Below are 23,282 nucleotides of genomic sequence, written 5' to 3'. Positions count from 1 at the left end.
ATGATAAAAATTTTTTAGATTATAAATATTTTAAGAAGGAAAATGACTTGATCAACCAGTTTGGCCAGCTTATAAAATTATGGGTGAATAACTTTCGAGACCCTAACCAGTACTTTTTAATTCTCGCCCAAGTTACCAAATGTAGCACTGCCACTTATTACAACTATTTTTTTGAGGACTAAGTCCACCACATTAAAAGCATGCGGCCTGACCTTATTGTTGACCATTCTGAATATTTTATTTTTGCAAATTGCCATTTTGACTGCGGCCTTTTCTCGTAGGAATTCAGTTTGATTCAAGTTGAATTGTATTTTTTTGGGATTTCCTAAAATTTGTTCTGAAGCTGCTTACTTAGATTTATATTGGGATGATTGCCTCGGTCCCATAAACAAGAGAAAAATGGCATTTCTCCTGTGTCTGCCTTGGGATTGTCCAGTATGCCCATAGTATGTGAAGTAACTCCTCAGATCAGTTACCCTTAGCTTGGGCAAGCCTTTTCTTTAGCCCTTACAGAATGGCCATGTTTATTATCTCGGTCATTCTATTGGTCTAGGGATGATAAACTGAGCTGAACCTCAAGTTAATCTCTCATTTCCTACAAAAGTCTTTAAACTTGGAGCTTGCACATTGAGTTTCATTATCAATGATCACTATTTTTGGGATCCCAAGCTGAGTGAAAATATTTTTGCTAATGAAGGAGATCGCTTGTTGGGTGGTGATGGACTGCACTGCCTCAGTCTCGACTCACTTGCTGAAATAATCTATTGCCACGATTACAAACTTTCTCGATCCGGTTGCCTTTGAGAATGGGTCAATAATGTCTATCCCCACTGAAACAAAGGTCAGGGGCTTCTAATTCTTGCTTGCATTTCTCCCGAGGTCCTTGGAATATTTTTATGTACTTGACATCTTCGACACTTCTAGACAAGTTGTTTCGCATCTTGCATTATCATCGATCGGTAATACCCTTGTCTGAATGCTTTTCGGTCTATTTTTCAAGCTCCTTCATGGATATCTTTTAAGGTTTCCTGACCTTTCTCATCCGTAATACAATGCAGCCATGGCTGTGTTGAGGAACTCTTGTATAATTAACCATCAATTAGTGCATATTTAGAGGATTTTTTTAATTACTTGTTTGGCCACTAACTCATCGGCTGGAAGCTCATCTTCTGTCAAAAATTTATATATGGGCATCATCCATGATTCTCCCTCCTCTATGTCCATCGTTGGAGTATACAGCTCCTCAAACTAAAACGATTGAGTCAAGTATTGCTCACTCGTTGTCGCCATCTTGGCTAGGAAATCTGCCTCTTTGTTATCGCCTCTGGCTACTTGGCATAATTTGCAACTGCCTCGCCCGTCTTTGATCCTCTCCATTAGAGTCTGAACCTTTTTCTCATATTTAAAAAGATTCGGTTCTTGGACCTTAAATTGTCCTTAGCACTGATTAACAACCAATTGTGAGTCACTAAAAATTGTGAATTTTTATATACCTAGTTCCTTGATGATTCTCAGGCCATTATTATAGCATCATACTTAGCTATATCGTTGATAGTATTGAACGCGAGTTTTACCGCATACTGAAACTTTATACCGGTTTGAGACTACAATAGGATTTTGATTTCTAAATCCTTGGCTCTATAGGCTCTATCTGTCCAAACCTTCCCTTCTTCTATGGTTGATTCAGGGGATTCCAAAGCCAAAGGTTCTAATGCCGGAGTCATTTTCGTGATGAAATCAGCTACTGCTTGGCTTTCATGGCCTTTCTTGGCACGTACCTGATATTGAAGACCGACAATATTACACCCATATGGATAATCATCCTAACAAATTCGGCCTATGTAGAACCTTCGTAGAGGATAATCTATCCTAACTTCAATGGCGTGTGACTCGAAGTATAGGTGTAGCTTTGTAGCTGACATCAGGACTGTAAACGCTAACTTTTTAAGAGAGGAATAGTTCAGCTCTACCCCCTTTAAGACTTGGCTGGCGTAATAAACTGGATTTTGTTCTCCTTTGTTTTCACAGATGAGTACTGAGCAAATTATTTCTTGTATTACAGACAAGTATAGAAATAAAACCTCACCCTTGACAAGCGAGCTTAACAATGGAGGAGATGATAAGAATGTTTTCAAACTTTCAAAGCCTCTGCACATTCTTCCACCCATACAAATTTACCTTTGCCTTTTAAGACTTTGAAGAACGGGAGACACCTTCTAACTAAGCATGATATGAACTGGCCTAGGGCATTAACTCTCCCATTCAACCTCTGTACTTTATTAATGGTTTTGGGTGTTTTCATGTTTTGGATGGCGCTGATCTTCTCAAGATTTGATCCTATGCATCTTTCTAAGATTATATATCCCAGAAACTTCTCAGCTTTTACCCAAAGGTGCACTTTAAAGGGTTTAGCTTTATACCCGCCTTGTCCAGTACGTCAAAGACTTTCCGGACATCTTATGGATGGTCTTTCAAGGATCAACTTTTTACTACCATATCTTTAAAAATGTTTGACACTAGCCTTTGGTAAGTTGCCCTCAGAGTTTTTTAATCCAAACAACATCACCTTGTAACAGAAGACTCCTTAATCTGTTATAAATATAATCTTCTATGCTTTCTCAGTGTCCATCATGATTTGGTGGTAAACTGAAATGACATTAAGAAAGAAAACCACTACGTAACCCGAGGTTTAGTCTACTAACCTGTCGATAGATGGCAATGGATAATGATCTTTCGGACATGCTTTATTTAGTCAGTAAAATCCATGTACTTTCTCCATTTCTTGTTAGCTTTCTTCACTAGGACCGCTTTGGCGAGCCATATGGGATACTAGACTTCCTTTATTAACCTTGCACTCAAAAGCTTGTCAATCTCTTCTTTGATCACTCGTTGCCTCTTCGGTGTGAATCTTCTTTTCTTTTGTTGGATCGGCTTGATGGCTTTATTAATAGATAGCTTATGAATGACGAGAGCCGAGTCTACCCCTGTTACATCTTTTAGAGACCAAGTGAAAGCGGTTACTCGTCTCTTTATCAGCTCTATTAAACGAGTCTTTGCTTCACCGATTAAAGCAGTACCGAACCGTACCTTTTGTTCCTTACCTAGCTGGATCTTCTCTACCAAGTCTACTGGCTTTGGCTTTATGTGAGATTTCGGCTTCTCTAGCAAGTTGATAGGTATTATTGCTTTTTCGAGACTTTTTGCTGGGTGTCTATAATATTCTTTGGCTAATCCCATATTACCTCGGGTTACGACTATTCTCCCTGGAGCTAGTAGCTTAAGATACATAACACCCATATTAATGATAATATCATAGGAGTTTAGAATTACACAACCGAGTATCTCATTGTAAGCAAATAAGATATCTACATACAATTCTCACCTTTATTTTTCGTCATCCAGCACTAGGGGAGGTTGATGGTGCCCAATACTGCCACGATCTTACCTCCTGATCCTACTAACGGATAGAAAATTTTGACAATACTATTTTTATCCAAGCCTAACTTTTTAAAAATATTTAAGATGAAAAGGTTCATAGAACTATCTGTATCTACCAACACTCGCCTTACTTCATATCTATTTAGGATGATCTTGATGACCAACAGATCATTTTGAATGAACCCAATCGCTTTATCTGTAAGACCGAACCTTACCTCCTGCTTGGCCCATAGTTCATGTTCAACTAACAGGACATCTTCTACTACGCGCTTATTTTTTTTTCTCTGCCCTTATCAGGTCCTCCACAATGGCATGTACGATTCCAACCATTTTAAGAGATAGAAGAAAAACTCCTTTTTCAAGGAGAAAAGGAACAAGAGACCGATTTTGATCCAAATAAACAGAAGGAATTCAATGGATTTTTCAGCAACGAAATTAAATGATGCAATTGAAAAATAGAAATGTGTTGTGATTGGTTAAACCTGCAAGAGAGAGAACATGAGGTGGAGTATACTGAAAAGTAGGGAGAATATAAAGAATTACTTAGAATTTGAGAATTGTAAGAGAATAACGTACTTTTATTTCGGTAATTATTCTCCTTTTATATTGTAAAAAAATAAGATAAATATAATATTTTTTATTAATTCAGTGATGATGTGATCGGCTGCTTAACAAGAGATATTTCCAGCTAATAAATAAGAAATCCAGCGATTACAGACGTAATAGAAATACGCTGAATGATGCCTGATAATAGTAATTTTTTGCTAAGACTCGATCTATTAAGGGGAGAGCGAGTCTTGGTGATAAATCAAGTGTTTAAGGTCAGGATTTTTTTTTTTTCGGATGGGACCGCGTTACCCATGTATTAAATTTTTGCCACGTGAATCTGTTATATGATGACAACTCATAATTTATTTTAAGCAATTCTTATGCAACATCAATAAGATAACATAATATTTATAATATAATATAATATTATATTATAATTTTGAATATAAAGTGATTTAATTGAATTAAGATAAGTCAATATATATTAAATTTTTAATTTAATTAAATTTAAATTTAAATTATTTTATATCTATAGCATATAATTAAATATAATTAAAATTAAAATAATTTTATATTTATCATATGTGAATAATATGAACTAAGATCAATTAATAATATTTAAATTATAAAATGTGTTGATTGAATATCAATTCACTTTATGTTAAATATAAAGTGAATCAATTGAATTATTATCAAAATTATCTTATATTTATTATTTATGAGTTAATTGAATTAAAATCAATTTATTTTATATACATGGTATCTAATTAAATTAAATTAATCTCTTATATATAATATATTTGATTCAATTGAATTAAAATAAAAATATATCCACTGCATATAAATAAATTTAATTAAAATCAAAATAATCTTATATCCATTATATATGAGTAATATAAATTAAAATAAATCTATACTATGTCAATTATAAAATAAATAAATTGAATCAAGATCAATTCTCTCTATATTAAGTGTAAAGTGAGTCAATTAAATTAAAATCAATTCATTTTGTGTATATTATATATAATTAAATTGAATTAAAATCAAAATTATTTTATATACATCATACACAATAAAATTGAATTAAAATTAAAACCATCTTATATTTACTGCATATAATTAAATTTAATTAAGATCAAATTAATTTTATATTCAGAGTAATATGAATTAAGATCAAATAATCATATGTCTACTACATGTAAATTAAACTAATATATGTGAGTAACTTTGAATTAAAATCGAATCATTTTATTTATACCTATATGTAAAATTAAATAGTATGTATAATTAATCTACATAAAATGAAATTAATATGATGATAGATATGGATAATTGATTTGATATATTAAGAGTTTGAAATTTTTCTATAAAGAATATATAATTTTACACGATGTCATTTTGTTTTTGAGAGTTAGATATACATTTTCACATGCAAAGAAAATAAACTTACATGATACTATTTTAATTTGTGAGCTACCAATATATTTTGTTTAAATAATTTTTAAATTTATTTCTCATTCGATTTAAGATGATTAATTTAAATTATTTAGTAATTTTGAATTAACTGTTATATAAATCCTTTATAATCTATATAATTCCACACTCACATGCTTAATCCCATGGTAAAGTGCATTTGAATAAATCTGAAAGATTTTATATTCTACTCTCTCAATCCCCAGTTCTCCATTTCAAAAAAAAAAATCTATATAACTCCACTAATATGAAACTTCACAAGACATTCTACAAAACTTCCGTAAGATGCCACCTTAAACGAGGAATCCAGTACTCAGAAAATCAGTAAGAGCAAACTATCTCTACCACCGAAGAAGCACACTACCGAGAGTGCAAGACAAGCTCGACTTCTCACTCTCATATTAGCCAATGGGTATATCAATTTTCACCATAGTACAATAAATTCAACAAAGCAAAGAAAAAAAAATACAAAATAGAACAAACACCACAATAAAGAAGAAAGAAACCACCACAGGAGGAGACGTTCAAAAAGAATCCATGTAAGCCATTTTTATGGCTAGACGATAAGGAAATGCATTTCAAAACAATCTCTAACTACTAGGAGAAAACCAAAATGATAAAAATTGATAAATAAAAACTAGAAATTTTTTTTTTTTTTCACTACTCGAAAAGTGAGGTAACCATTATATATCAATAGAATTAAGAAAAAAAATTTTTTAAAAAATAATGAATTTGTTTTAGCTTTTTCTAAGTATGATTTTATAATTCAATTTGAAATATAAATACTCTAGGACTTGGCCAATGGCACATATCTTTGGGGCCGGATGACCCCTGTTGAGAGTAAACAAATTGGCGGCAGATATTGATGTTGCTTCTGGTTCGGATTCTGTTGCTTCTAGTTCAGATTCTGATTTAGAAATATTTGGTACGATAGCTTTGCTCCACTAACTTTTTAAAATTGTATAAATCAACGGTTCCTCGTCTTCGTCTTTTAATAAAGTAGAATTTAATTTTTTCTAATACTGTTAAAATCAATTGGTAAAATAGTTTAACCCTTAAAATGCACTAATTAAAACACAAAATTTAGGTTTTGATGACCGCTGGATTTCTCCACCCCGGTCTAGGGTCAGGCCCACGACATCAGCCCATCATCTGGAGGCCCTCAAGCCTCATCACATGCATCAAGTTCGGTCCACTCAGTCTGGAGATCGGACTCCTATCAATCCCCTCAGTCAGGCCGGCCTAGCCCTTTGGGTCCGATGAATAAGATTCTCTCTGAATTCAACCCACATCATATCTTCCAGTCCGGCCCAGAATCAGGAAGAAGACCTACCCATCCTTCACTTGGGACCACCCGTACGCGCGTCCGGGAAAATCAAGGGCCGTTACGCATGGGGCAACGATCTGATTTCCTCGTACGTCCATATCAACGTGACAGGGACTGGTGGCCCAATGACATGCATTCTGTTACACGTCACTAGCAGACAAAAGGAAACATATAAAAAGAGAAATACTCTCCTCTAGGTCTAAGTTTTTCCAGTTTTACAGAATCCTTGTAAAACTCTATTTTCTGGATCTCAGATCATCAATTGGCGCCGTCTGTAGGAAAACAACCCTGGTCCTCACGAGTACGGTGCGCTGAGCGAGCACGCTCAGACCTGTATAGGGGAGAAAGAACCCTACGCAGGTGGATCATAGGTATCCCACATCGGAAAAAGGTTGAAAGGGAGAAGGCCTTATAAGTCTCTGCCCTTGAAACCCCAATGGACGCGTTTTAAAGCAAAACCGTGCGGCCTTGAGCCAAAGCGGACAATATTCACTGGTGTGGACCCAGGACCCAGATGACTCAACGTCATCAAATGGCGCCGTCTGTGGGAACGAAGGAGATCTTTTCATCGCCGGAGTTCCACTCTTACAATACCCACTGAGATCCACAATGGCTAACCACAACAAAAACAACGTCACCCCAAATGACTTGAGCTTTGCCCAAGAGGGGCAGCAGTTCTCTTTTTCTAGTCCTACAACGCCAAACAACCAAACACCAATCCCTTTCAACCCCTCGCCAAGCCTGGCAGGGAATGCTTCCGCCGCTACCTTGTCCAACCAGGACCTCCAAACCATGGCCCTCCAACTACAAAGCACCGCCCACTGGTTGGGGCAGATAATGCAGCAACGGGGCCTTAGCACCCCAGCAAACGTGTCGCCAGTGGTAGAAAAACCCCAGACCAACGAACCTCAGCCTACCTTCAACCACCCCAGAATTGTTAGCCAAGAAACCGGAGATGGGAGGAGGAGAGCCGGAGAAGAGGAAGAGCCGGAAGCTCGAGTTCATGGAAGAAGGGTGAGGGAGCTGATAGAGAATGATGAAGTCGATAGCTACTCTGCCTGAACCACCGGAAGAGTGGGGAGCGAGACATGGGAGGAGGAAGGTCGCGCAGAGAAGAGGCCCAGGCAGGAGGAAGAAAGCGTAGACCGAAAGCTGCAGAAGATGAGAAACAACTTTTGGCCGAGTTAGGAGCAAAGGACCCCAGCCAAACCCTTCTGCCTACCTCTTCACCCTTCTCAATGTGGGTACAGCAAGAAACCGTCCCGAAGAAGTTTATGATGCCACCTATGGCCGTGTACGACGGAGCTGGGAACCCCTGGGAGCACGTCTTGAACTACAAGACCTTCATGGAGTTGCAGACTTTGTCAGATGCCTTGATGTGCAAGGTATTCCCTACGATGCTCTCGGGGCCGGCATGGGCGTGGTTCAACAGCCTTGAGGCTGGAAGTATTAGCAGCTTTGGAGATTTGGCCACTCGCTTCATCAGCCGGTTTATCGCCGGGGTGCCCGCAGATAGAAAGACGAGCTACTTGGAGACGATCAGGCAGAAGAGAGCCGAATCGCTCAGGGAGTACGTCGCTCGTTTCAATACGGAGGCCCTGCAGATTTCCGAGCTCGATGAGGGAAGAGCTGTAGAAGCCATGCAGAAGGGGACGACCTCGGCTGAGTTCTTTGGCTCATTAAGCAGAAAGCCTCCGACCTCACTAGCCGAGCTGATGAAGCGGGCTGAAAAGTATATAAGGCAGGATGACGCCTTGGTGACAAGCAGGTTCGCCAGAGGAGCGACAGATAGGGAGAAGACACCAGAGGGAGGGAGGGAGGCCGGAGAGGCACGAGAAAAAGCATGGCAAGAGGCCTGAGCCTTACAGACAACCCTAGGATCGAAGGGACCAAAGACCTCTCCCTCCTCGGGCCTTAGAGCAGAGGTCACTCCCTCCGTGGGTCCCAGAGAAACCGACCCCTCTCAATGCCTCTAAAGTCGAAGTGCTCATGGCCATCCAAGATAAGGAGTTCCTCCAATGGCCCAGGCCGATGAAAACGGAAGCAAACCAGCGAGATCCTGATAAATATTGTCAATACCATCACGCGCACAGCCATGACACCAATAATTGTTTCCAGTTGATTGCTGAGATCAAGAGGCTGATAAAGAAGGGACACCTCAAGAACTTTATAAAGAAATCGGAAGAACAAATGCCTTAGCCGAATCCAACAGGGCAGACACTCAGAAGAGTGGGAGCAGGGCCAATGAATGATGGGTCCAGTGGAACCATCAACATGGTCGTTGGAGGAACAAAAGGTTGAACAAGCTAGAGAGGAAAAGAAAAGAACAGATGCCAGAAGACCTCCTTGAGACAAAGAGACCTCCTGGAGGTAGAAGACCTCCTGGAGGTAGAAGACCTCCTGGAGGTAGAAGACCTCCTTGAGACAAAGAGATCTCCTGGAGCAAAAATGGCCAGGATCCCGTCAGATCTCCTGGAGCAAAAACGGCCAGGATCCCGTCAGATCTCCTGGAGCAAAAATGATCAGGATCCCGTCAGATCTCCTAGAGCAAAAATGGCCAGGATCCCGTCAGATCTCCTGGAGCAAAAATGACCAGGATCCCTGAAACACAGCCCGTATAAGGCTCGTCAAGAAAGCAAGAAATTAAATATTGACTTCACAATGAGGAAGATGAAATTCCAAACTCCTGAGCCCGTCGCACAGATAGCACAAAAGTCTAAGCAAAAAATAAAAATCCGAGCTCTTTAGTCCGCTAAATGGACGGACTCACGGCAAAAGCAAGAGACCCAACCCACAGCTCGGATTAAAAAAAAAAAAAAATGAACTCCCCATCCCAGTGGAGCATACAGCCCAGACCGCACCTACTGGCAAAGGGTCACTTCAAAGAGGGACCAAATGCCCGAGCTCATAACCAGAAAGAGAGGCAACTTGGTCTCACATGGAACCACGCAGTTACAAATAAAGCCCAGGGATTTACCCCCTCACTACTCATGTAATAAATGCTGAGGCGGTAAAGGGGCAACTTGAGGAGAAATCCAATAGGCATGAGCAGATGACCCCAGCTTCAGCTCTTGTCAGAATAGAACTAAAAACAAGGAGGCCAATCCTGCTCATTACCTTTAAAGGTACATGATCTGACTTATTGTTATTAAGCAAAGGCTATGTGCCCGAGCTCATAGTAGCGAAGTAATAAAAGGAAATGAGAATGTCCTTACATGAATCATAAAAACTCATAAGTCAAGAGTTCAACCCATTGTTGAAAACAGAGCTCACAGGTACGGCTGGTCCAGCTCGAAAAGAGCTTACAAACGAATGCCTAGGTAAAATAGATAAATTTATAAGTCAGAGACTAAGTCTCTTGCTAAGTTTTCAGCCCTGATTAACTGAGGAGCAAGAAATGAAAGGTAATGTAGTGAATTCCTTATAAGATTCATTAAACACCTCCTAAGTGTTTTATTCGCCAATCTTTAAAATTAAACAAATTAGACTGTTTAGACAGAATAAGTAGCCCAATGAGGAGATAAAAACAGCTCAAGTATGAATAAAGCCAGAGAAATAGATAACAATCAAAATAATTCAAAATACCAAACACAAAAATCAAATATCATTAAAAGAAAAGTAAATACAACCTACTTTGCAGTCTACTCTACTAAAGGAAAAACAGTCCTTAAGGGACTTACATGTCTAGGGGCATTAACATCTACATTACTTTCTGTACTATCTACATTTACATTATTTACATTACTATCTGTGGGAGGCCCAGCACCTTCTGGCTCGGACCCCCCAATGCCCACAAAAGGCATGACCTCCAGCCCTCGAGACCCAGCATCTCCATCTCTCAGCTCGGCGCCTGCCTCAGAAGGCCCAGCTGCAGTACGAGGACCCCCTTTGAGCAAAGGTCTGTCATCCTCCCCATAAAGCACCGCCTCGCCATCAGAGTCTTCCTCTGTAGCTCGGAGTTCAGCCAATGGGGTAGAGGGAGCGTATCTGGCTGTCCTTAGGCTCCGATTGTACCCAGAGACGAACATGCGGAAGCCCTTATTCCATACGGCAATCTTCATTTCCTTAGAGCCTTGAAATTTCGCAAGTCGCCTCTCACAGGCCTCAGCTATCTTGGCTTTAAATTTAGAAGAAATTGTATAGTCCTGGAGGTGAGCTTCACAGGCCTGCTGGATCTCCTTTTTTAGCTCGGAGGACTCCTTATACTCCCTTAAACACTTATCGACCTCCAGCTGGACCCTGTCCTCAGCCAATTTGACCTCTTCAAGCAGAGTTGAGCACCTCGTCTCTAAGGATTCAACTTGTTGGCAGAGTTGCTGATTCTGAAGTTTGGACTCCTCTGCCACCAAAGTCAAGCCCTTAACACTATCAGCTTGCTTGCTCAACTCCTGCTTCAGAACCACAACCGAGCTACGGCTTCACTCTTTTGAGCCAGAACGGCATCAAATTTTACCTTCAGCTGCTCATACTAGCGCTAGACCTCCTCCTTCTGGCTCACGGCCTCGTCCCTCTCACGTAGAGCATCCACTGCGGAGGACAGCTGCTTCAGAACTTCCTCACAACGGACCTCTGTTGCAGCTGCCCTCTCGTCAGACTCTTTAAGAACCCTTCTAGCGTGAGATAACTCCGCCTCTAGGGACTTGGCGTGCTCATGGGCTGCGGCCAGATTACCCCGGGCATCACTGGTGGCAGACAGATTTTCCTCTAAACGAGCCTCCTCAACCCGGCGATCCACAGACTCCCGGAGAGAGTGGTCACGAGCATCCACCTCCATGAAGAGGCCCATCACCTAGCGCAAAAAGAAAAAGCTATCATAACAAAGAAACAAAGAAAATTAGAATACGAGCAGAAACCAGAACGAACGACTTACCATCAGGAGCATCTCCCTGATCGTATCTCCCAGCTCCCCCCGAGGTCGAGACCGGAACGCTGCCTGCTCCCTGGTAGAACTAGCTAGAAGACCAGTGAGAGCAAGCAGGCGTGGGTCTGAAGCCTCTGTGACGCCACCAAACATTCGCTCCTTGATAATTTCAGCGACAATACTTGCGGGAGACTGGTGGGTGATGTCCTCTGCGTTCAAAATGTCGTTGTCAGGAGCAGACAACAGGGGTGTCACAAGAACATCCTTCTCCTTCTCAAGAGGAGGGAGAGCTGGAGCTGATCCCTTGGAAGCCCTGGATTTCTTTCGAGCAGGAGCTGGGACCGGCACTTCGGAGAGGGCAGGACGCTTGTCCCCGGCCTTCTCTATGACACTTCCATCACTGGCAAGGCCGAATCCAACCTCATCAGGAACAGGGGCATCTCCGGTAGGGGTCTCCTGAATATCTTCGTCTATAAGAATAACCTCTTTTCTTTTTCCTGGAGCCTCCTCTTCAGTAATGGAGACCTCAAGTCCCACAGCAGAAGCATCCACAGGAGGAAGGATAGGGTCTGCCCTCACCAGCCCAGTTTCCTCAGCCACTCCAGAAATAACTCTCGGAGCCTCTTCCGCCCTCTCAGTAGAAGAGCGTCGAGGCCGGGGGGCTTGAGAAGACTGGTGAGCCGAACTCGATCTGCTGTGGCTAGAGGGCCGAGATGACTTGCTACGTCGGGAACTCGGTCTGGGAGCCTGAGAAGATGCTGGAGGAGGAGGCCGAGTAATCAACCTGGAAGAAATAACATCGGCTACTCTTTCAGTAGCTTCCTTCACAGATTGCCCAGCCAAGAGAGCATCCAGAGCAGCGTCCATGCTCTCCCAGGACAGTACAAGGTTCTTCGGGGGCTTGATCTGGTCCATCTTCACGTCGAAAACTGCAAAAATCCAAAATCAATACAAAGTAAGATAACAAGCCACACAGATTACAAAGGCAAAACGACACAGCTAAGTGGAGTAAAGTACCCACGTCTTTAATATCACGAAGATTTGACACAAACATACACTTCTTGACATCATACTTCTTTTCAACAGAAGTCAGTCGAATATACCCAACCTGCTCAGTAAGGCTCAGCTGGGGCAGGTCATTACAGTTCAGTGAAACGTCCTCCCAGGAGAGTTCTAGGTCCCAGATGAGCCCGGACTCCTTCTTGTGCTCCACTACTGCAAAGCCCTCCATCCAGCCCTTTATTGAGTCTTTATGACCCGAAAAGATTGAAAGCCCTCCCCGAGGGGAAAAAAAATAAAAACCCTGGATTGCTCTGACTAATCGGAAGAAAGAAACAAACAAATGCACCGTGGGTGTGAACCCCCAGCTCAGACATACAGACTCAAAGGAGGACATGAACAGAATGAAATTGGGAACTAGCATCCTAGGAGTTATCCTGAAGTACCGAAAGACCTCGGTAAAGAAGGGAGAAAAGGGGAAGGTTAAGCCAAACTCCCTCTATTTAGCGAAAAAGACCAGGCTAAGATCCTTTTGGGGATCGATTAGGTCGGAGGGAGGAGGATCAGGAAGAACGATCATCTAGTTCGGGTAAGGGGCCCGAATATGAAAGAGAGGGGTATCTAAATATTCCTTAGAGAAGAAATTTTTTAGGACAGACGGAGTGACATTAGACTCTACTCTAAGAACGTCGGAAAGTTTTGGGCTATCCATGGAAGGACAAAAGAGAATAGCGTACCTTGAAAGTGGCTGGGGCAGAAAGACGATGTAGGCAAATCGCGCAGAAGATAGTATAGAGCAAAGGTTTCGGGAAGACAGAGAGAATTTAAAATTTGAAACAGTGAAGAGACGAAGAGATGTTCTGAGTAGACTTGTCCTTTAGGCGGCGCAGTCATTATTACTCTCGATTTTTACCCCCTCATCAGCCAGACAATAACTGACGAGAGGGTAAAAGGGCAATTGATGACCGCTGGATTTCTCCACCCCGGTCTGGGGCCAGGCCCACGACATCAGCCCATCATCTAGAGGCCCTCAAGCCTCATCACATGCATCAAGTCCGGTCCACTCAGTCTGGAGATCGGACTCCCATCAATCCCCTCAGTCAGGCCGGCCTAGCCCTTTGGGCCCGATGAATAAGATCCTCTCTGGATTCAACCCACATCATATCTTCCAGTCCGACCCAGAATCAGGAAGAAGACCTACCCATCCTTCACTTGGGACCACCCGTACGCGCGTCCGGGAAAATCAAGGGCCGTTACGCATGGGGCAGCGATCTGATTTCCTCGTACGTTCATATCAACGTGACAGGGACTGGTGGCCCAATGACATGCATTCTGTTACACGTCACTAGCAGACAAAAGGAAACATATAAAAAGAGAAATACTCTCCTCTAGGTCTAAATTTTTCCAGTTTTACAGAATTCTTGTAAAACCCTATTTTCTGGATCTCAAATCATCAGGTTTAATATTTTATGTATAATTTATCCCTATATATTTTTAAATTAATCTCTAAAATTATAATCAATTCATATAATTTTTTTATTTTCACAAACTAATTTCTCAAATTCATTAAATTTTAATATTTTATATTTGAAAAATATCAAAACTTAATGCAATATTTGTCTGGATTTAAGCTTAAAGAACCCATTTTCTTTTTTTTCTTTTTTTGAAAGCAACCCATTTTCTTGAATGGTTTAATTTGTTAGTTTAATTAGGGCAAAAAGTAATTATTAGATTCTCGATTTAATTTTTCATTTTACTTTTTTAAATAAGATATTTAAATTTAATAAAATGGAGTGCTAGTTTATAAAAACATAATAGCTTATTTATATATAATTCTAATATTCTGTTAACGATTTATAGAAGGAAAAACTATTTTTTAGTCTCTGAGGTTTAACGTAATTACACTTATGTCCCTCTATTTTGGCGACCAAACACTTAAGTCCCTCACTTTATTTTATGTCCAAATTCGTAGTCCTTTCGTCCAAAATAGCCGTTTGGGACACGTGAATTGACAAAATTAACCCTCACTAAACCCAAACTCAAATGCCTCTTCTTCTTCTTCTTCTTCTTCTTCCTACCCTTTCTGCAACTTCTTCTTCTTCTTCTTCTTCTTCTTCCTACCCTTTTTGCAACTTCTTCTTTTTCTTCTTCTTCTTTCTTCTTCTTCTTCCTACCCTTTCTGCAACTTCTTCTTCTTCTTCTCTATTTTGGCGACCAAACACTTAAGTCCTTCACTTTATTTTCTGTCCAAATTCGTAGTCCTTCCGTCCAAAATAGCCGTTTGGGACACGTGAATTGACAAAATTAACCCTCACTAAACCCAAACTCAAATGCCTCTTCTTCTTCTTCTTCTTCTTCCTACCCTTTCTGCAACTTCTTCTTCTTCTTCTTCTTCTTCTTCTTCTTCTTCTTCTTCTTCTTCTTCTTACCCTTTTTGCAACTTCTTCTTTTTCTTCTTCTTCTTTCTTCTTCTTCTTCCTACCCTTTCTGCAACTTCTTCTTTTTCTTCTTCTTCTTTCTTCTTCTTCTTCCTACCCTTTCTGCAACTTCTTCTTCTTCTTCTCTATTTTGGCGACCAAACACTTAAGTCCCTCACTTTATTTTCTGTCCAAATTCGTAGTCCTTCCGTCCAAAATAGCCGTTTGGGACACGTGAATTGACAAAATTAACCCTCACTAAACCCAAACTCAAATGCCTCTTCTTCTTCTTCTTCTTCTTCCTACCCTTTCTGCAACTTCTTCTTCTTCTTCTTCTTCTTCTTCTTCTTCTTCCTACCCTTTTTGCAACTTCTTCTTTTCTTCTTCTTCTTTCTTCTTCTTCTTCCTACCCTTTCTGCAACTTCTTCTTCTTCTTCTTCTTCTTCTTCTTCTTCTTCTTCTTTTTCTTCTTCTTCTTCTTCTTCTTCTTCCTACACTTTCTGCAACTTCTTCTTCTTCTTCTTCTTCTTCTTCTTCTTCTTCTTCTTCTTCTTCTTCTTCTTCTTCTTCTTCTTCTTCTTCTTCTTCTTCCTACACTTTCTGCAACTTCTTCTTCTTCTTCTTCTTCTTCTTCTTCTTCTTCAACTAGAGAAAACATGAAAGAGAAAAAAAAAAATAGAAATTTCACATTGAGAGAAGGGTATTTTTGGAAAAAATTATCACCTCTCACTTTTGACTCTTTGACCAAACGGTTTAAATGGACGGAACGACTACGAATTTGGACGGAAGAGAAAGTGAGGGACTTAAGTGTCGGGTCGCCAAAATAGAGGGACAAAAGTGTTAATTACGTTAAACCTCAGGGATTAAGAAGTAATTTTCTCTTTATAAAATTATAAAACTGTACTAAAAAAATATAAAATCTAAATTAATGGGATATTTTATTGATAAATTGATGGATACGATACAAGTCCAAAGTCTGGATTTTCTCTATTTATGAGATTGGTTCACTTTCCTCAGAGAAACAGCCACTGAAGGTGCTTTGTTATCCCTCTTGCTGGCGTCGATCTTCCTATGACTCTCTCTCTTGGCTCAGTCAGTGAAGACTTTATGTGATTATAGAAGTTGCTCTTTCTCTTTCTATGGTGTCTGGCATTCGCGGTCGCAGCCTAATCCGACAGTGTATATGCCTCGCTTTGCTCTCCCTCGACTCTGGAAGGCTTTGGTTACAGATTGGTAGAATGTTGTATCACTCCTCCGTTCTTCAATTTGTTGGTATCGCTTTGGCTGCTGTTACTGGAGTAACCATCTTCTAATCAAGTTCTATGGATAGAAGTAGAACAAGCACGTAAAGATTTTGAGCAGTGTTTCTTGTAGCTCTGTCCGAGTCAGGAAACAGGTCAAACTGTTTTTCCAATCATAGGATTTTATGATTATTGGGCTATTTCTTTGTTGTCGGCCCTAAAAACCCTTGGATTCAATGCAGTGTAATTGTAGGCCCTAAAGACTTGTGCTGCTTGGGCTTGAAATGCGCCCAAAAATAATTGCAAAAAATACGATACCGTAAAATATTATTTTGATACAAAATTGAATCACCCATTTTGAAATAAATCGCATATTTTGAGGTCATGCAAATATTATTTGCATAGATGTGTACAAGTAACCATATCATTCAATGCAGAAATCTAAATTTAAATTTCTCCACCCTTTGAACAAGGTTTTGCATTTCATCCAACCAAGTGTATTGCTCAAAAGTAAGGAATCCTTAAAATACGACTCTAGAACTAGAGATGTCTTTAAGCACAAAGTATTTGGGAAATTCATTGAATGTGAATGTTGCATGTCAACTTCAACCAAAAAGTTCATGATTGCGTAAATGGTTGGGATTATATATTTTGATCCATTATACTAAAATTAAATTCACTCATAAATTACTTTACCCTAATTCTTAAAAGATAGTCTAAGTTTAGTTTAATAGTATAACATAATAAAATTTGAATTGAAATCTCATTCTACACGTGGCTTCAAAATCCTTTTTTCCATAACGCTTCATTTTCTTGGGAATTGAGCTTTAACTCAGTGCTTATTCTGGAAACTGTTTCTAAACCAATAAATACATACGTATTTGGTATTAGTGCATTAAATATTTAAATTAAAATTATAAATTTATAAAAATTAACATATACTTTTTTTATATTATAGTAATATATAAATTAATTATTATAATTTTATTTTATTTTATTTTATTTTTAAAATAATCTCCCATTAAATATTTTTTTTATAAATAAAAATTTAAAATATATTTTAATATTTAATAAAATTTAAATTAATTAATTTAACAAGATTGAATGTTTACGTGTATTTATATTTTATTTAATTTTTTTATTTTTATTTAATTAACTTAATATTTATGTTTGATATAATATTAGACTATTTATAAATTTTTAAATTTAATAGTTTATATTGTAATGGATAGTTGAATATATTGTATTATTATTTTTTATATAAATTAACGATAAATAACTGAAAAATATACAACGTTTATATTATTTTACATTTTAATTTATATGTTTAAATTTTGAATTAATTGACTTATATTTATATTTAAGTGTAATTTTAATTTATTTTTAAAAATTAAAATCTTAAAATTTAGATAAAATGACAAATGTAGTATTTTATTATTTTTTAAATATAAATTAATTTTATATATAAAAATAATATTAACTCGTACGTAATTATAATTAAATAATATATTTAATTCTAATGATAATAATTTAATTATAAAATATGCGATCCATAAATTCAACGGTAGATAAATTTTATTTTATATTAATAATTATGAAGATTTTATAATAAAATATTATTTTTAATTATTTTGTATATACTGTTATTTTAAATTAAATAACATATCTATTATAAAATATTCATAATTATTATTATAAAATAAAATTTATCACTATTAGAAAATTTTATTAATAATTAAGCTGTTTATTTTTAATTTTAATTTTAAAAATTAATTAAAATTACATTCAACGTTTGGTTGATTTAATTTATCTAAAATTTAAATATTTAAATTAAAATAATTATATAAACATTAGACTTTTTCAATCAATTGATTAATTAAATAATAATAATAATATATGTGGTATGTTATTATTAAATATGTCAATTAGAATATTAAATTATCATAAAAACTATTAAATTTACAAATTTACAAATTAATTAAAATTACAATAAATATAAAGGTTGAAACTAATTAAATCAAAATTAAAATAATTGAATTAAAATGTAAATATACACAAATATTGAATTTTTGAATCAAATGACTTAAAATTTAATATATTAAAATGAGTATAATGAAAAAATTAATAAGAAAAATTATTTTTCTTAATATATGAAAAAGCAAAATAAACAGAACAAATGGAGTGCAAATTAAGCATGGACTTGTTAAAAAATCAAAAGTAATTCTAATACTTTAAATTTTATTAATTATATTTTAAATTTTCATAAAATAATAAAAATATACACTTCGAATTTTATTAATTCATATTGATCAATTTTTATTTTTTTTTATAAATTATTAATAACATAGGTAAGTTGTATTTAAATATTCAATAAAATATAAATTTAATTAATCAAGCATTAATTGAAGTGTAGAATCATTATTGATAGAATTGAGATGACTGCATATCAATTTTAATTAATTCCATTGAAGATTTAAGCATGGATATGTACAGCCATTGATTTCATCCAAATGAACCATTTTTGGCCATTGATGATCCTATTACAACATGAACCATGACCATTCTGGCCTTTCTCACACATATTTTTTTTAAAAAAAAAGAAAGCAAATTAGAGAAGCTTCCAAAAGGGGTTTTTTTTTTTTTTTTTTTAAAAAAAAAAAAAAAAAGCTTTCTTTCACATCTACATGATCACATATCCACATTTATATATATGTGTGGACGTGATCAAGATCAATGGAAGGCAGCAGTGGTGGATCTTGAACCCTTGACGGAGGGAATATCCGGCGGCGGAGATGGTAACATGGTGAGTGCAAATATTCCGCTGGCCGCTGCCGCAATCGCCCCCACCACAAAAGCTGGTAGATTACCACCTCCAAATAATGCATCCCATGGTCCACTGGCTACGGACACCACCATCTGCAATAAAAAAAAAAAAAAAATTCTAAGTATGAGCACACATGGAAAAAGTTATAAATCCATATTCCTTAATGCTAATTTAGCTTAACTAACAATATTGTTATAAAGCTGCAATTAAATCTTTTCCTTTTTCTTTCTCTTTTTCTTTTTCTTTTTCTCTTTTACACAAAACAAATTCGTATATGATCCTTTTTTAATTCGTCGGTGTCCCACAATATCTGTTTTCGGATCATGGGTATTCCTTCCAACAATAAGTTTTTCAAAAATCAAACTTGAATTGTCTCTCTTTTCCTTGTGAGTCACAGGAGGAAGAAAACAGATTGAAACTTTGCGGTTGTTTGAAAAAGTGGGTATAGCTCTTTTATTTAAAAAAAAAAAAAATTGTTATTTTCCCCTGAATAACTCCAAAGCCAGCCAGTGCTGTGCCTGTAATTTTTTGACTTATTCAATAATATCAAAAGCTAGGGATTGTTGCCCATACTTTGCTAAAATGCCTACGCATGTTCTTCACCAAGAAAATATTCCTCTTAATCATCACATCAATGATTTTAACAAGTTGCCAAATCTTCTTAGAGAAACACAATTGTTTATTTAAAAAAAATAATAATTTGAAAATAAAAGGGGAGAGAGAGAGAGAGAGAGAGAATCATACCTGTGGTATAACTATTGAAAGATTTAGAACTCCCAAAGAAAGTCCTATTGAAAAATTGAAATGGGTTAGATTTTATTAAGTCTTGAATTTAATTTTTTTTTATAATATAGTAATTAATTAATTACCTTGGCCAGCACCAGCAGTGTTACAAAATATTGATGCCAAAGCAAAAGGAATGCTGTAAGTTATCTGCACAAAGTAAAATAAAGAAATAAGCTACAAAATCTTAATTTAAAACTAGTTGAGGTGGATTATTTAATTATTTACCCTTTTAAATACTTAATAAATTAAAAAAATATATTAAAAAACCATTAATTGACAGATAAAAAGACAGAATTACATGTCAATTGAAGTTGTATGATACAACTATATTTATTTTCTTTTAAGTAAGAGACAGGTAGGTGCTGTTACCAAATGTTGTTCAGTGTTGACTGTTGACTGATAAATTACAAATTAGAAAAATAAAAAATAGAAAAAATAATAATTAAAAAAAAAAAAGGAGAAAAAAGAAAGAGATTGAGGGGAAAGGTAAGCAAGGACTTACAGCTTGAGGGATACCCATCACCGCAAAAAGGGCCAATGCACCAGCCTTGACGCCTCCAGGTGGTGGCAAGGTAACGGTGGCGCCGCCTTCCACGGTGGTGAATTTTCTGTGGGATTCAGCCATTTTGGTAACCAAGATGGTCATTGCCAAGCAAAATGCAAGAATGAAATTCACTATACCCCACAATCTTTTCACTCCTCCGACCCCACGCGCTAACACCTCCACACCCAGAGAAGTGAACCCCAAGACCACCGAGTTCAGCATCAGACCCAGTGCACCGGCGCGAACCCCACGGTCATACAGCCTCACCTGATCGGAATTCCCGTTTGAATCTCCGCCGTACACCTCTCTGCCCATCCAGTCGGTATCGAACAACAAAAATGGGAACCATGCAACCCAGTTCAAGCATGTCACAAGGAGAAGGATCCACATGGGTCTCTGTAGATTCTTCAAAGCCGCATATATTTCTCCGAAGAACGGCATCGGAGAAGATTCCGACGGTCCTTCCTCCTCCTCCTCATCGTCACCCGCAGCGGTGTTTCTCTGCTCCGGGGACCAAGGTCTTTCACGAACATAAATGAGAGCTAACAACGTGAGAGATGAAAGCAAAACAATGGAGATAAAGAAACAAGATTTCAGATTTGCACAGTAAACGTCGCAAGCTGTAGTCTTTGAGAACGGAAATATTTTATATAAATGAGTGTAGGATCCAGCGGCGAAGCCAAGAACGTTTCCGACGGCCATGAAGAAGGAGTACAGTGCATTAGCTATACGTGTCTTCTTCTGATTGGCACCAGAAAGATCGGCGAGAAGAGCACGGCAAGGACCCTGGAGCATGTTATTAGCGACGTCCAGAATCCAGAATCCGACAACAAACACAGCAATAGCTCGTGGTTTGGGGCTCTTGGAAAGAGGGTCACCAGAGAGGTGGCCAAGGTCAGCAGCATAACCAATGAGGAAAACAGCCACAGCAACAGCGACAGAACCGGCAGCAATAAAGGGTCGCCGACGGCCAAAACGGGAGGTGCAACGGTCGCTATGGTAGCCGACAATAGGCTGGACAAGCATTCCGGAAATGGGTCCACATAGCCAAATGAAAGCAGCCCAGGTGTGAGGTATGCCAAGAAGCTGAACGTAAGGTGTCAAAAGAGAGAGCTGCAAGGCCCAGCCGAACTGGACACCGGCAGCTATGGAGGCCACCACTACAATCTTTCTAAGCGACCTCGACGAGGGTGGAGGAGGATCTAATGGTAGAGGAGGTGGAGGAGGTTGAGAAGAAGGGAGCTTGGGTGGTTGTTGTTTCCTAGGATCAGACTCCATGAGAGATGGTTGTGAGAAGAGTAAAGGTAGAGATAGACGTTGTGGAGGAGACGCCGGAGAAGGAGAAATGAGGTTGTTTTGGTTTATGGCTGGATGTGTGGTTTGCATGGAAATTTATAGTAGAGTGGCAACTGGCAAAGAGTGGGTATGGCCTTATCCAAATTGGTCTACGTCTTGTGTTGTAAAATACTGTGCGGTTCAGATTTCTTCTTGCCACGTGTGCATCTGCCATTTAATTCTCTAATTTCCAGATTTTGCTAGCAAATTGATCTCTGCTTTTTTCATTAAATAAACAATTTTCTTTTTATTAATTACTCCATGTTTAAATCAATGATTCTTCTTTCTCCCAACTTGATACAAAACAGATTTGATTTTCCTCCTCACCTTCCATTTCTCACCTTTTTGTGTAATCTCATTACATACATCATATGATGTTTTGATGTTTTGTCACCTACACCTGCTGTCTTTTAATTTCCGAGTTCACATGTGCTCACATGAATTATATGTTTTGCTCAATGTCTGATATATTCGCAGCTGCAATTTTTTCACAGTGATTTTATCAAAAATTAATAAAATCAGAATATTAAAATTTAAAATATAATGGAAATTATAATTAAGCTGCCTTATTTCACAAGTTTACTTTATTCTCATTCTCTTAACTTCTTGCATAAATATACACAAAAATTTTAAGTAAAAGTGGTAACACAGTTTGGCGAAATTGACGCATTAACTACCAAATCTAATACGCAACTTATAGAGAAAGCTTCTTTTTTTTTTTTTCAAAATTTTAATTATTTAAATTAATTTTATTATGGTAGGACCCATATATTCAAATCCACTAGCTTGAACATTTTATTATCATGGTGGGTCTTTGTACATCATACCACATGACAATTTATTAAGAACATATAATCAATATTTTTAAATTTTTAACACAATTATATATAAATAAATAAATAAATAAATAGTCATTATTTAATTATTGGCTTGAGCTATAGAGGGAGAGGAGCATGAGAGGCAATGGAGATGAGAAGTATGGAGACGAAGCTGTTGGAAATTATCCATAGTCGTTTCAGCAATTCAAAGAGTGTTGTAAAAGCAGGAATTAAAAGAGGAGAGTAAGGCTCAGAAATCTCATTGACTTAAACGTAAGGGATGACACTCACCCAAAACGCCACTTGCTTTCTATTGGCTCTACATTGGACCTCTGCTGCTTTGGTATTTGTGATATTTATTATTATTGCGCGAATCTTACCCAGACCGGTATAATATGACGAGCATTCAATCCGACCCGGATGATGTGCATTCGACCCGGATGATGTGCATCCGACCCTCATCATCTTCAATTTGAATTAAACGTTATTAGCTCTAATGACACGTGGTATTGAGTCAGATTAATATAAAGAAAATTTTAATTTTTTTATATTTTGAGTAAATAGTAAAATCGGGTGCAAGCAAATTATTATTATTATTATTATTATTATTATTATTATTATTATTATTATTGTAAAATATTATTACTTATAAAAAAAATTAAGTTAAATG

General features: G+C 37.6%; 1 protein-coding gene across 1 annotated transcript; it reads right to left on the bottom strand.

The window, feature by feature from the left end:
• Window positions 1-18,957: 18,957 nt before the first annotated feature.
• Window positions 18,958-21,843, bottom strand: LOC110602743 (sucrose transport protein SUC2). The gene is made up of 4 exons (XM_043954341.1): window positions 20,418-21,843; window positions 19,999-20,062; window positions 19,874-19,917; window positions 18,958-19,221 (listed from the first exon to the last, which is right to left on the bottom strand). The coding sequence occupies exons 1-4, from the start codon at window positions 21,735-21,737 to the stop codon at window positions 19,036-19,038; spliced, it is 1,614 nt and encodes a 537-aa protein (XP_043810276.1). The 5' UTR covers window positions 21,738-21,843; the 3' UTR covers window positions 18,958-19,035.
• Window positions 21,844-23,282: the final 1,439 nt, after the last annotated feature.

This window comes from Manihot esculenta, chromosome 2 (genome assembly GCF_001659605.2).
Source record: "Manihot esculenta cultivar AM560-2 chromosome 2, M.esculenta_v8, whole genome shotgun sequence".
Lineage (NCBI taxonomy): Eukaryota > Viridiplantae > Streptophyta > Magnoliopsida > Malpighiales > Euphorbiaceae > Manihot > Manihot esculenta.
Note: the sequence above shows the minus strand (reverse complement) of the source record. Positions and strands in the feature narration are given on the sequence as shown.